This window comes from Gambusia affinis, linkage group LG10 (genome assembly GCF_019740435.1).
Source record: "Gambusia affinis linkage group LG10, SWU_Gaff_1.0, whole genome shotgun sequence".
NCBI classification, from domain to species: Eukaryota; Metazoa; Chordata; class Actinopteri; order Cyprinodontiformes; family Poeciliidae; genus Gambusia; species Gambusia affinis.
Window position 1 is genome coordinate 2,454,496 of NC_057877.1, and position 14,734 is coordinate 2,469,229.

At 41.7% G+C, this 14,734-nt stretch overlaps 2 protein-coding genes across 3 annotated transcripts; both read left to right on the forward strand.

The window, feature by feature from the left end:
* The first annotated feature begins 845 nt into the window (after positions 1-845).
* Positions 846-7,363, forward strand: aldh9a1a.1 (aldehyde dehydrogenase 9 family, member A1a, tandem duplicate 1). Its single transcript, XM_044128920.1, has 12 exons — positions 846-995; positions 1,167-1,325; positions 2,827-2,972; positions 3,215-3,344; positions 3,422-3,556; positions 3,643-3,839; positions 4,347-4,487; positions 4,591-4,779; positions 6,120-6,207; positions 6,288-6,429; positions 6,657-6,769; positions 6,877-7,363. The coding sequence occupies exons 2-12, from the start codon at positions 1,184-1,186 to the stop codon at positions 6,969-6,971; spliced, it is 1,518 nt and encodes a 505-aa protein (XP_043984855.1). The 5' UTR covers positions 846-995; positions 1,167-1,183; the 3' UTR covers positions 6,972-7,363.
* A 554-nt stretch (positions 7,364-7,917) lies between these two features.
* med8 (mediator complex subunit 8) lies at positions 7,918-11,026 on the forward strand. 2 transcript variants are annotated; one of them, XM_044129311.1, is made up of 7 exons: positions 7,918-8,011; positions 8,223-8,344; positions 8,629-8,773; positions 8,852-8,992; positions 9,092-9,179; positions 9,268-9,507; positions 10,319-11,026. In XM_044129311.1, the coding sequence occupies exons 1-7, from the start codon at positions 8,006-8,008 to the stop codon at positions 10,387-10,389; spliced, it is 813 nt and encodes a 270-aa protein (XP_043985246.1). In that variant the 5' UTR covers positions 7,918-8,005; the 3' UTR covers positions 10,390-11,026. The 2 variants fall into 2 exon arrangements, with proteins under 2 accessions (XP_043985246.1, XP_043985247.1); XM_044129312.1 differs by having other exon boundaries at positions 9,268-9,465.
* Positions 11,027-14,734: the final 3,708 nt, after the last annotated feature.

Consider the following 14,734-nt stretch of genomic DNA (forward strand, 5'->3'; position numbering starts at 1 on the left):
AAAGTTCTTAAATTTTCTTTATCACAGTGGTTGGTCAGGAACATCTGTTCAATGTTTTCATTAACAGAACATAAAACACAAAACCCCACACTCAGTTACACAAACATCATTCACCTTCCTGCTATGTTTGTCCTGATATACTGTGTTTGGTTATCAACTGTGTGCATTAATGGCCAAACATTTCTACTTTAGTCTCATCTGTCAAAAGGAAATTGTTCCCAAAGCCATGTGTTTTATTTCATAATGCATCTAGTTAGAAGCATATTTTCTGTTTTGCATTAATTTTTAAAAATGACAGTAGTGTCTGAGCGTTTTTGCCTGAGGTTAGATTGAATTAACTAAAAAAACACAACATATGGATCATATCATTTTTGTTGTGTTCTGATTAGCAAAACCATACTAAAAAAGAGGGTGTGTTTTTTTATTTTTATTGTAGCTGTTTGGTTTCATAAAACACAACCTTATACAGTACATTATGAATAAAATGATACTTAGAAGATTTCTTAAAAGTTGATGAATAATACTGCTCTTATACCGACTGTATTCTTGGGAGACAGACCAGCTGGTTTTACATTCTTGTATAACTTGCTAAGTCCTTTTTCTCGGGGTTCTTTTTAAATTCTCCTCACCCCTAATAATTTGCATTGTATTGCGTTACACTCAGTTTAGAAAAATATCTTTAAAAATGCTATTTTTTTTCATGGTTTTATGATGTCATACTAAAGTGTTGTCTTTGTTAAACCATATTTCTGTCTACTCGCTTGCATTATGTTACAGAAATGACAGACTAGGTTTTAGCAGAGTTTATGAATCTTTGTCGGAGTTATTTGTTTAAAGTCCGCCTGTTTTGGCTCAGCCTCAGCGTGAAAGCCTGACAGAAGCGAGAAGCTGTTTCTCTAAAAAGAGGTGTGTCCCGGCTGCTTAAAAGGGGCGTAAAATCCTCCTTCCACTCTTAACCAGACGTCCATCTTGCAGCTCTTCTCTCTGCAGAAACGGTACAGTTTTCTTCTCCAAAAAGTTAGAATAACTTTTCACAATAACAATATAACAAATAACACCCTGTCCTCGTGTCACGTTCTTTGACTAAGCTAGCTTATATGCTCTGCTAGCTCTCTTTCGTCGCAGGCTAATATTACGTAATGGAGATATTTTTCTGAAACTTTCAGGTACAATCTGTGTGATAATGGCCCAGTCAATCCTCGATACGATCTCCGGAGCCACCACTGGAACCCTGGTGGTTACAGAGCCTCTGAACTTCTGGGCTGGAAAACGGGTGAAACCCAGGGAGGAGAAAAACGCCGAGCCCGTTTTCGAGCCTGCAACTGGTAATGCATGTTAAAAGTTTGTTCTGATGGAAATGCATATTAAAAAGTGACACGCAGAACAATAGCACAGTCTAGGGAGGTTTAGTTAAGTAACTCTACTCTGGAGTTGACTTTAGGAGATGGACGGCGACGCTGAAGTTAGCTTCTGATTTGTGACCCCGATTGGCTATTTCGCATCTCTTTGTAAATCCTCAGCCTAAAAACATAACTGTACTAATAGGCTGACGAAATGTAGATTTCTAAGGGCTTTTTATTTCAGACTGAAATAAAGAGGAACTGCATTACTTACACAAAGGACAATCTTTGTGCAAAGATAGTTCTTTTCATAATTCTCTTAATTTCTAAACCTTTTACTATAAACAATCTTTCTGAGTTTTGTGCTTTTGGGAGAAATATGATGTTGAATCATAATATTTCTATGACAACTTTTTAAGTGCAACAGGTGGGACACAAAATGAAAGAACGGCCAGGTGTTCAAACTCTTCTGTTTTCTGTCAGATAGAATTAGACTGTCCCATTTCATTTTTCTCCCATAATCTACCTTGGCTTTAATCAATTTAGAAATTCTGAATTTCATTCACCGAATAAATCATAACTTGACTTATGAGAAATGCAGTTTATAATCAGTGAATCCTTTATTCTATTTGGCAAAGTACTAAATAAGGGGAATTTTACTGTGAGAGCTTCATCCATCCATTTTCTATACACCCTTGTCCCTAATGGGGTCAGGAGGGTTGTTGGTGTCTATCTCCAGCTAACGTTCCAGGCCAAGAGGCTGAGTCACCCTGGACAGGTCACCAGTCTGTCACAGACAACACAGGACACACAACCATTCACACACACACTCACCCAGGGAGAATTTAGAGAGACCAATTAACCTGACAGTCATGTTTTTGGACTGTGAGAGGAAGCCGGAGAACCCGGAGAGAACCCACCATGCACAGAGAGAACATGCAAACTCCATGCAGAAAGACCCCGGGCTGGGAATTGAACCCAGGACCTTCTTGCTGCAAGGCAACAGCTCTATCAACTGCACCACTGTGCAGCCCACTGTGGGAGCTTTGCAAACAAAATGAACTTTCACACATAGGAAATTTATTGAAGGAGCTTTATTTAGTTTAGGACAATCATTTCCAGTGTTGACCAGACTGACCATTTATTTAAGCTTTCCTCAAAGTAAATGGTAAAGAAACCAAAGGGACTTGGACAAATAGAAATGTGCAGTTTTATAAATGTGAAAATATTTTTATTTTATTTTTTTGTTCAGTGTGGAATTTTTCTTTCCAGGTTTGACTGATCTTTCTGGCATTGAACTAGAGAAAATAAATCTGAAACTCAAAAGTTGTGAAATAGTCCTTTAGAGTCTGAAACCACAGATAAGATACTAACTTCAGTGCTGTGGGGCGTGGCGACTTTTTAATTTTCTTGCTACTGTTTGGGGGAGAGAAATGTGGGGGAAATCTATCAGTACAGTAGTTTATTTGCCTTCCTGTTTGCTCAGGCCGTGTCCTGTGCCAGCTGGTGCCCTGTGGGGTGGAGGAGGTGGAGGAAGCCATCCAGAGTGCTCACTCTGCCTACGTGAAATGGAGCAAGATGTCTGGCATGGAGAGAGGTCGGGTCATGCTTGAGGCCGCCCGCATTATCAGGGTGAGCCGGTCAGGCGGCTTTGAAGCTGTCCAACTTTTACTGTCCTTATTGTGCAACTTAAATTAGAGCTGACTATTGCAAGTTCACAGTGTGACACTAGTTATTCATTAACAGGAAGCCCTCCCTCCTTTGGATCTGTGCAAAATCCTCCTTTTGTGTCTGGTTGGCCCCTTTTAGGTCGCATGAAGGAGTTTGATTTATTTTCCAGTAATGACTCTGCATTTTTGCTCCCAATCAAACAGGAACGGAGGGAGAAAATTGCAAAGCTGGAAGTGATCAACAATGGCAAGTGCATCACCGAAGCCCTGGTGGATGTGGACGTCGCTTGGCAGACCATGGAGTTCTACGCCGGCATGGCCGGGACACTCACTGGTGGGGCGGTGGTGTCTCTTTGTGTTTCGAAGCGTACTTTCCGTTTGTCTGAACATGGGTTTGTTCTGTGACTGCAGGTCAGCACATCCAGCTTCCTGGCGGAGCCTTCGCCTACACCAGGAGGGAGGCCCTCGGGGTGTGCGTGGGGATCGGGGCATTCAACTACCCCTTCCAGATCTCTGTCACCAAGTCGGCGCCGGCCCTGGCTTGTGGTCAGTGAACAGCAGCGACTTTCAACTCTCATTTTGACTTGAAGTCACTAATAAAAGAGATGGGAGTAAAACAATGGTTTTTCTAGGTAATGCCATGGTGTTCAAGCCGTCTCCCATGACTCCTTTGACTGCTTTGGTAATGGCTGAGATCTACAAAGAGGCAGGAGTGCCTGACGGCCTGTTCTGTGTGGTCCAAGGTGGAGCAGAGACTGGCACTCTGCTCTGCCAGCACCCCAAGGTGGCTAAGGTTTCCTTCACAGGCAGTGTTCCAACTGGCAAGAAGGTACAAATGCTAAAATGTGTCGAATGCACACGTTTGGTTCACACAGCAAAATGTTTAGCCTGTTTTCAAAACCTGAGAGTCCACACATCACGATAAAACATTGTAGCTATAACCAAACCTGCTGTAGCTGGATAACGGGTGTTTCCGATGTTTGGAACATCGGAATGTTTCACTCAACAACATTCCAGTGGAAAGTCTTGCTAAGCTTCAATGTTGAATATCCCTGACTTTATATCGTGAGCGGACCATGTCACTTTTAATAATCTAGTCTAATTGTATGGCGCAGTTCAAAGTGGAATATTTTTTAGCTCATTTTTAGAGCCTCTATGATTACTGATGTGGCCTTAAGATATTTGGAAAGGGGGGAATCTGGCCAGAAATTGGCATAAAAGTCTTGCCTTGTGAACGAGGCTCTAGTTGACAAAACATCCAATTCTTTTGAAAAGCAGCACCTAGATTTACCAAAATAAGTTAGAATGACTCCATCCCTGCTGCATGTCCTCTCAGGTGATGGAGATGTCTGCCAAGGGGGTGAAGCAGGTGACCCTGGAGCTGGGAGGGAAATCTCCCCTCATCATCTTCAAAGACTGTGATCTGGAGAACGCCATAAGGGGGGCGCTCATGGGAAACTTCCTGACCCAGGGCCAGGTGAGACTGACGGGCATCCCGTCCGTACTGGCTTGTGTCACTCAGCCCGTCTGAACTAGGATGACCTCTGTGAGCTCTTACAAGGTGTGTGTGAAATGTGTAGGTTTGCTGCAATGGAACCAGAGTGTTTGTACAGAGGGAGATCATGCCACAGTTCCTGGAGGAAGTGGTGAAGAGGACCAAGGCCATCTCTGTGGGCGACCCGCTGCTGGACGGCACCCGCATGGGGGCCCTGATCAGCAAGCCACAGCTGGACAAGGCTCTGGGGTTTGTCACTCAGGCCAAGAAGGAGGTTGGTTCATTATCAAAGTTGGATTGGGAGACATCAAAATGAGGCTACGTTCACACAGCGGGTAAATGCAACCCAAATCCAACACATTCACCCAAAGAAAATCCAATCTGTGCCACTTCCATATGTGCAACTAAATCGGATGCATACCTGCTAGTTTTCAAAGCGCCAGCAGTCAGAACCGTCATGTTGCATTTGATCAAACTTTTACATTGTTCACATGAAACATGCGGCATAGTTCTGCACCAGAAGAAGCCAGATCAAACAAACAATTCTGAAAAAAAGTCAGAATTATGAAATCTGTCAGTGAAGCACATCCCATGCTAACGCCATCACTCCTGGTTCTGACCACACATCCAAACAGTTTTCTAAAGAAATTACCATTGATGCTCCACAAAAGGTCATTGCTATTAGTTGTGCTTTTTTTTTCAGCTTCCTTCATCTTATGATCTTGTGACGACACTGTCGGCTCCCAATGCTGAATAACGTTTATAATTCATCAAGTATTACTTCCATAAACAGTGTACTGCTGTATGATGTTTGTGCTTTTCTTCTGCACATGTGGGTCGCTTTGGCGTCTTAAGCCATTGTTGTGAAAATTATCTTTAACAAAGAGTAAGAACAAACTGTTTCGAAAAGCAGAAAAATAATCCATATATTCTTAGTATTTATTTGAAGGCTTTACAGCACACATGTCAAACTCCAGTCCTGAGGGCCACTGCCCTGCAACGTTTAGATGTGCCTCTGTTGCACCACAGCTGAATAGAATAATTGGGTCATTAAGGTTCTGGAGAACTGATCTACACATTAAGGCTATTCCAGTGTTTTGTCCTGCAGGACAGGGGCCCTTGAGGACACACTGCTCACTGAACAGAGTCAGGATTCAAAGCCTCGAGCAGAACACAGCATTCAGTTTTATAAGAAGGGTTTCATTCGAATCACGTAATTGCAAGCATACACATTTTTTTCATAAGGGAAATTAAACATTCAAGGACGTCAGGAGGGTGTTTATCACACTAACAAGAAACAATTCAACAACTTTATTGCAATACTGAGTGCAGAGAGACGGCTTCAGAAAACCTTCCAATGAGCATGTGCATCACAGACGAATCTTGACGCTGTTGTGCATTAATTTACTCATAATCATAGCAACCTTAAAATTTTCCATCACACCATTCACACAGACATCTGATTGTGGCTGAATTTAATTACTAGCAGGAAGGACCAAAAGAAAATCACATTTCAGCAAAAAAAATCAGAATTGAGCATTCAGACCTGCTGTGTGAATGTAACCGTAGATCCTGAGTTTCCAGATCTCATCGTTCTCTTTGTGGTTCTGTTAGGGAGCCAAGGCTCTGTGTGGAGGAGACCCTTTTGTCCCCACTGATCCCAAACTGAAGGGGGGTTATTTTATGTCCCCTTGTGTCCTCGGTATGTTTGACTCCCTCACTCATCGCCGTAGAGATGATTGGTTTCTGTCAAAACACGGTTCACACACCTTCTGTTCACAGAAAACTGCAGAGACGACATGACCTGTGTGAAGGAGGAGATCTTTGGTCCGGTCATGTCCGTCCTGTCTTTTGACTCTGAGGACGAGGTGATCCAGAGGGCCAACAACACCACCTATGGACTGGCCTCTGGAGTCTTCACCAGGTGAGCAACAGAACCAGCAGGATTATCTCTGACCAGCAATGAGTGAAGATCTACCGCTGCTTCCCTTTGAACCCTTTCCCTTTGAGTTTATTGCTTTCTCTAGGTTGGATTTTATAACTGCCAATTCATGTCGTTCCTTTCACTGCAGTAGGTCAATGAAGTTCAAGTCCAGATGTGAGTGGTTTAATCTTTTACCACATGAAATGAGTTCCTCCCTCCACCTGCAGGGATATTTCTCGAGCTCATCGTGTGGCAGAGAGGCTGGAGGCGGGGACCTGCTTCATCAACAACTACAACAACAGTCCTGTAGAAATGCCATTTGGAGGATACAAGATGTCAGGTAGCTCGTTGGGAGGTTTCTACATTCAGAAACAATTGTTTCAATTTAACTTTGAGAGAAGGTGGGATTTGTTGCCGGAATGAACCCAAACTGTTGAATCTCCCCAGGCTTCGGCAGGGAGAACGGCCAGGTGACCATCGAGTACTACTCCCAGCTGAAGACTGTGGTTGTGGAACTGGGAGACGTTGAGAACCACTTCTAAACCCTGAAAGTTTACATCCAACTCTAGAACTGCGTCTGAAGAGCTTGGCTTTCTGCAATTATGTGCCACAGAAAAGCTGTAGAGTATAAACCTGCGTTCTTACTTTGTGAAACCTGAAGCAGTAGATCAGCAGTGCTTATTTCTTGCACCAACCTGAGCTTTCTATCCACAAAATGTGACTCCACTTGAGGATTAAGCTACTATACTAACTGAGATGTTCATGCGAACATCTCAGTTAGTATAGTAACATTAGGTATCTAATGTCAAAGAAAGAGGCCTAATAAATGTGCATCAGCATTGGGAGGAAACTTGTGCCAAATGGTGATTGTGATGATGTATGTTTACCTGAAAGTCTTTCTTTTTTTCAAAATAAAACATTTCAGTGACAAATATCTCTTATTACTTCAGAAAGTAATTCATTGAAATGCTTTACACTTTAGTTATTTACCTCCTACTGTAACTTGTGTAATAATCTTTGTGTAAGTAATGTAGAATACCAGTTTTAGTATTTAAAAGATCAGCACACTGCCACCACATGGTCAACTTGAGGTGTTGCATGAGCTTACTACTTATTCGACTCAATCCTCTATTTATTTCAAAATGAAATGTAATCAGTTGTCTTTAACAACTCCCACGGCCTTGTAGCAGAAACCCATCTGAAAGTTACAGCACACCCGTAAAGTAGACTCTGTAATTCAATGTACATATAGTTTTAAAAAACATCTGATGGTGTAGTATTTAAAAAAAAAAATTGTAGTGCTAAAGTAATAGTGTGCTATATGGTTGAGTGCTGTCTCTACGAGCGGACTAAAACTGGGGGAAGTTGGTTTTTCACTTAAGCATGCCTGTAAGCTTGTCACAAAACAAAATCGTCAGAATTATACAGTACATTCATATATAATAAAAGTGTGATGAACGACTCTTCCAGAAGATGGCAGTAATACAACTTATAGGATGCAAATTGCCATAAAATTCCAGAGAAGAAGAATACGGTTTGTTTAATTTCTCCTAACCGGCTATCTTGTAGTTCAACAATGCAGGTAAGTTTGACTCCTATACGCTCCTTGAAGAAATGCACCCTTGATCGGAAGGATAAAGGTTTTAGTTTAGCACATCTTATGGTTTATTGTGCTCATATTAACACACGTCTAAACACTGTAGTTAGCCCAGCTGGCTAAGCTCTATATTTTAAAGCTACATGGCTAAGTTGCTAACCGTTCTCTGTGTTTGTGTTGCTTGTTTTTCTGTCAGCAACGCGAGGAGAAGCAGTTAGAAGCCTCTGTGGACTCTCTCATCTCTCTGGTGGCTCTCACTAAAAATGCTCTGCAAAGTTTCATCTACAAGCTGGAGAACGAATACGAGCGACTGACATGGTGACTAAATATTTGACTACAAACTGCAGGAGCTGCTCAGTTCCATCCTAGAGTAACAGAGTCTGCTTCTTCTGTTTGCGCTTCAATCATTCTGCTGTTGGTTTACTGGGCCAACATTAACTATGAAAGAGTTGATTGACAGAAAATGTTTATAATATATTTATTATAACTTCTATGAAATTAAACCTTACTATCTCTTCATCGGATGAAGTACAACCTTATCTTTTTCTAACTTAATTGTAGAACATTTTACCACAGCAGCCGTGCGTGTTGCTCTCTCTCAGGCCCAATGTTCTGGATAACTTCGGTCTCCTGTCTGGTCAGCTGAACACCATCAATAAGATGCTGAAGAACGAGAAGACGCCGTCGTTCCGCAGCCAGGTCATCATCCCTCTGGTGCTCTCCCAGAAGCCAGACGACGACCTGACGGTGAGTGCATTCTCACCGTTGTCCTCCTGTGTTTTTGGATTTCTGCCTCTGAACTCTCTTGTTATTCACCCCCGTCAGGTCCTCACAGAGCAGCGTGTCCCGGTGTTCAGCCATGAAATCGTCCCAGACTACCTGCGGACCAAACCCGACCCGGAAGTGGAGGAGCAGGAGAAGCAGCTGAGCACGGAGGCGGCGCGCATCGGCCCGGATGTAGCGCAGGTCAGTTACATGTCATCTTGACTGCTTTATTTTTCATATTTCATATCAGTCAGTTGGTGTGTTTTACATTAACTCCCTCATCGTTGGATCATCGAACAGAAACAGATCCAGGCGCTGAATAAAATGTGTTCCAACCTGCTGGAGAAGCTGAACAACCCGCGCGATGACAGAGATGCAGAAAGTGCCGGTAGGTTGCACCACAACGCTCTGTTCTGTTTGTTCGTTTCTTTCTGCATCCTGATTGAAATCAAAACCTCAACATGTCTCCCCGTCAGCTTCCCGACTGAACAAACCGTCGTTTAACCCCGGAGACACCAATGCTTTGGTTGCAGCCGTTGCGTTTGGAAAAGGCCTTTCCAAGTGTAGGCCTCCAGGTCCCATGGCTCCTGGACATCCAGGGCAGGGGCCCATGATGAGCGGGGGTCCAACCTTACAGCAGGTCACTATCGGAGGTGGTGGAGGCCAGCAAGCAGGTATGGGGGGACCGGGAGCTCCACAGCAGCAAGGACAGCCGGGTAAGAGGCCTGGTTTGGAGAGCGATCAGAACTCGGCCCTCACACAGCCTGATGCTGTTTTCATCCAACAACCAGATTTGGATATTGTGATCACGTTTACATGCGCTCATCATGTTTTAACACGTTTACGTTTAAACTGTTGAACAGCAACAGCTTCAACGTGACATTTAAGATGAGAATATAACATCTATGAGGGCATATTGGAGCCACTGTAGATAGAAACAAAAGGTAGTAAATATCTGCCCTCGTGACTTGAAGCTCAAGTAAAAAAAATAAATAAAAAATTCTAAAACGTTGGAGGGTTTTTTTCAGGCAAATTTTCAACTTTTCAAATTCAGGAATTTTCTATAAAAATCCTTGAAATTTCCTTTAGGAAATTTTCTGACTTTTGATACTCAGAAATGTCCTTTATTTTTTCTTTTCCAGAATGATTTCTGAGATCTAAAAATTTCAGAGTTTTTGGGCAGAATTTTTTTTTTCTAATGCACCATAGTTTGAGTCAGACCAGTAAAAAACTATTTTAAACACAAAAATGTGAACTTAACAAAGTATGTTTAATACTTGCTTAAAGGTACTTTTAATCTGACAAACAGAACTCAGCAGATTGTATGATTTAATTTATTGAAAATGACTGTAACATGACTGGAGGTGGATGTATATAGATAAATTATTGGGAAATAGCAATAAGGTTCATTTAAGTTATTGAATAGTCATCCCACACAGATATTGTTTATGTCCTGGTCTTGATGAGTGGATGTAGACCTCTGATTTGTTTGTGAATGTTTACAGTTTTTTTCTGTTTGTCCTCCAGGGAAAATGCCAAGCAGCATCAAGACAAACATAAAATCTGCATCTGCTTCCATGCATCCCTACAACCGATGAGCCTTCATTTCTAACAGCTCAGCACTTCATGGAACCGACCGAGGACCGAGGACCAGGGGCCCCGCAGCCTGTGGCTCCGGAGCCACAGTGGCTTTTACTAACTTTGACTTGATGAAGAAACAACTGAGGTTTTAAAAATGCAACAGCGAATACAAGTTTTTTCATGTTAATTTCCACAACAGCATAACAAAAGAACTGTTCATTTTTATTTAGAACTGTTTCTCTTCTTAGGCTGCAAACTGAGAAAATGTAACCATTATTTTTTTGGAAAATCTTTTTTTTTTTTTTATTTGGAAGTATATTAAAGCCTGAAAGCAGGATTCCTGAGGTTGTACTTTAAAAATGTTCCGCTGTAGTTATTTATCAAATATTATAAGATGGTTTTATTTTATTTTATTTTTTCCAAGTATTGGTTAATATTCGTGGCTCTAACCCGTTTTATTTAGTTGGACTGAGGGCAGAAATAACTGTATTGTAACAGAACTGGTCAGGTTTAGGAACTAGAGCTTCGGTTTGTAGCCACTAGATGGCACTATATCAACATTAAAAGGCCTGAAACAACTTTCAATCTTTACACAGTTCATGTAATATCTTTGTTCTTTTTATTTTTTCTAAAATAAATGCATAAATACAAACACCTTGTTGTTCAATGACTAGGTTAAAACAGAAATAAACACAGTCTGCATGTATTTTGTGGGCAAAAGAATAACGCACATCAGATTCCTGTCTTGAATTTCGCTCCGTTTCTTCTCCGCTTTGTTCTTTTCTTTTCTCTTTTTCTTTTTTCCACCGCAGCAAAGGTGAGAGTAATAAGTCCGGACGTCGCTCTGTGTGGCCTGATAATGTCAAAGTGTTTAAGGGGGGGAATAAGGAAGTATTGCTGCTGACGTGTGAGGGGGGTCCTCTCTCTCTGTCTACTCCAATCCCCGTCCCGTCCTGCCGGGCAGACCCAGCGCAGCGGCCGCGCTGCTGTCACAGCGGGCCGGCCCGTGGCTGACCTACATACCCCCGGTGTGAGCAAACAGGCCGCCGTCTCGCTGCGTCAGGCGCTCTGCTGAGACAGCTCAAAGCTGCACAAGGTCACGCTGGTTCACGGAGGAAGGGAAGGCTGGGTTACAAACAAAGACCCCCCAACATAAAACATCCTGCAGAAACAGCAGCGAAACGCTCTTTTACCCGCCACAAACTTTTACAAATAAATGGAGATTTCTACAGATTAAATCTGTTAAATTAAAATCTGTTTTGGGAACTTTATCACTAAATGAAACACATTATTTACATTATTATTTACACAGATGGATGTTTAAAAACCTTCATTTCTGTTAATTAGGAAGATTCTTCGCGTATGGGTATTGGAAAAAAATGATGTAAAACTAGAATATTACATACATTTTTTTAAATTAATACATTTGGGCTTGAGATTCAATACCTGCTTAAGGATTATTTCAGTGAGTCAAACGAGACTCATTGGATTCCATATTCTAATTTATTGAATGAAATGTGACAGTTTAAGCCTGTTTTCTGTATGACCACAGAATATGTCGTTTAGAACCTTCTAAAAATTTCTGCGTCTTTATAAAAAATGTTATATCACTTAAATGAAGTGATATTCTTAATAAGAAGCTGGATAATGATAGTAATTTAGGTGGTGTAATAATAAATATAACAAAGAGGACTTATAAACCAGAATAGTAATTATAGTTCAGTTCAATTTAGTTTTATTAATATAACACCAATTAACAACAAATGTCTTGAGACACTTTATTTAAAAAAAAAAAAAAAAAAACATTTCAGTTCAATCATACATACTTTCCAATTGATAATAGTTATCAAACAGCACAATAAAGCTCAATTCATAATTCAAAGTAGCTTACAAAGGTTTTATCAAAGAGAACCCAGCGCAGAAAATCACCTGGTTTTTGTCTTGGACTTTACAACAACCCCTCATACTAAACATGTTTCATCAAAAGAAGGAGGAAAAAAAAAATATATATATATATATATATATATATATATATATATATATATATATATATATATATATATATATATATATATATGTGTGTGTGTTATATATAAACCCACCATGTCACCGTAGTAAAAGGATGAGTGTGACAGTTACTCCAGCATCTTGTCTTTGTTTTCTACTCATTCATGTTTCACAGAGATAACTTTGTTCTTTCCTCCAATAAGAGCTCGCTCTGGCATGACTGGAGAGAATTCCACTTGTCCTGTAACGGAGAACACGATAAGGTCCGCGTCCCACTTGTTTATGGAGGCTTCAGGCCAAAACTCCCACACCCAGCAGTGACTCAGACAGGCTCCATATTCTCCTCCAAATCCTGCGCACTTCAGGCAGCCTGGGAGGATTTGAGGATGTGGGCCGTCCTGCAAATTTTCCAAACGTCTTCTTCATTGTTCATTTGTTTTATATTAAAAGTTGGGATCAGAGGAATATATTGAATGTCTGTGGGTGGCAGGAGCTTTGTGAATAGTGCCAGGCTGAGCCGGAACACACCCACCAGTCCTTACTGCACCCCATTACTGATTCATTTGCCTTCGCTGCTGCTTGGACATTTTGTACCACTGGTCATCTTTTACCAAAGAACAGCACTTCTTCTCCTGTAACTCTGACCAGGTTGGTGGACACTGAGAGTCGAGGTTCCTCACAGATATTTCAGTTCAGTCAACAGGTTTTCTGCAGGATCTCGGTCTGAAGACTGAGATGACTAACTAACTCAGTTTTACCAGTAGAGTCCAACAGATTTCTATTTAATGTGTTCTGGTAGTTTAAAAAATGGCTGACGTGACCAGATCATTTTGGCCCCCAATCTGGTTGCCTGATTCTAACCTTTGAGTGCTGAGCTGAACTTCCCCCCTGACAGTCCTTGACTGTTTTATGAAAATAGCTCTGTAAATTTAGATTCACACCCAGAACTCCCAAAACTTGAAACTTTCATTTTGTCAACACTCTGCAGAAAGAAAAATGAACAAAAAAAAATCAAGTCTCTGGTGTCACCTTGGAGTCATTAAGGGTGCGTTTCTTTTTAAATTCAATAGAACAGGCCAGTTATTGCAGCTGGCTGGATTTGTATCTTGTTGCCATGTAAAGTGGGTAATGATGGTTAAATTCCTGTGTAGCATTTGTCACGCTGCAGCTTGTTTGTTAAAGCGATGAGGAATGAAAGAGAACATCCAGAGATTGTTTCTCTGAAAAGGATTTGCACCTTTTTTTTTTTTTGAACTGAATCAGCCTCACAAAGGCTTTTTGCTTTGGAGAAGCTCATGAGTAAATGAAACACGTCCAGCTCTTCCAGCTCCAAACAGCGGCTGGAAAAAAGGTGTGTGATGGAAACTGGGAGGCCCATCCATGTAATTACATGTGATCATGTTTGCATATGTCACTCCCACGGCCTCTGATTCCCAGCGCTCCCGGGAACCTCTTCCTAATCCACAATTTGATTTGATGTTTAAACCTCTTCCACTCTGTGTGTTTTTTTCTTCTTCTCTTCCTTCCAGAGGAGGGATGAATCGGAGGCTCAGAATCAGACACCCTGTCTGGTTTATCTGGAGGACAGAGATAAGTGCGGATGCCGCCTCTCTCGTGGAATGCACATTAGCCGTGCCTCGGAGGAAGTTCATGGTGTGGGGAAAGGTGGTGGAGGGGGAGGGGCGCCTGTCGGCCAGGAGCTGCACAGCTTTCACTCAGCCTGGGAACTGTGAAAATGTCCCCCATCACACACACACGCACACACACGCAAACATACCCTCCTGGGCAGTCGGGCCGGGCTGCGGCGCTCTGTTCGCGGTGATAAAATGCCTCCGCGTCATGGCGCAGTTGGAAGTCGGATGTGTAAAGTTATCCAGAGGTGTTGGACTGACAGGCCCACAATGTGTTAACTCGTGTCCTACAGTGACTTCTGACCCTGTTACTAAAGTCTGGAGGAGAGGTGTTGCCGAGGCACACAAGCTTGTGGGAGAAAACCCACAATGCAACAGTCTGTAGGTATTTTGCTAACAGGTCTGACTTGGCTACTCCCGGCGGGTTCTGGTTTCGACCCAGTAAATGGATTTTAGCTCCAGTATGTAACTTTTAATAAAAATAAAAAAAATAAATTAGTTTATATATTTGTTAAAACAGTTACTATGTCGTACTAGTATAAGACAGATAATCTGTGGATAAAAAGAGCTTCTCCTCCTCCTCTCAGTGCTAACTACAGAAAAAGAAAAAAAATTCAAAATCTTAAGATTGATTACGTAACAGTTACTTCCTGACATTATGAACACTGTTAACTGTGCAGAATGAAATCTAATCTAGATCTGACATGTTCCTCAACAATATGGA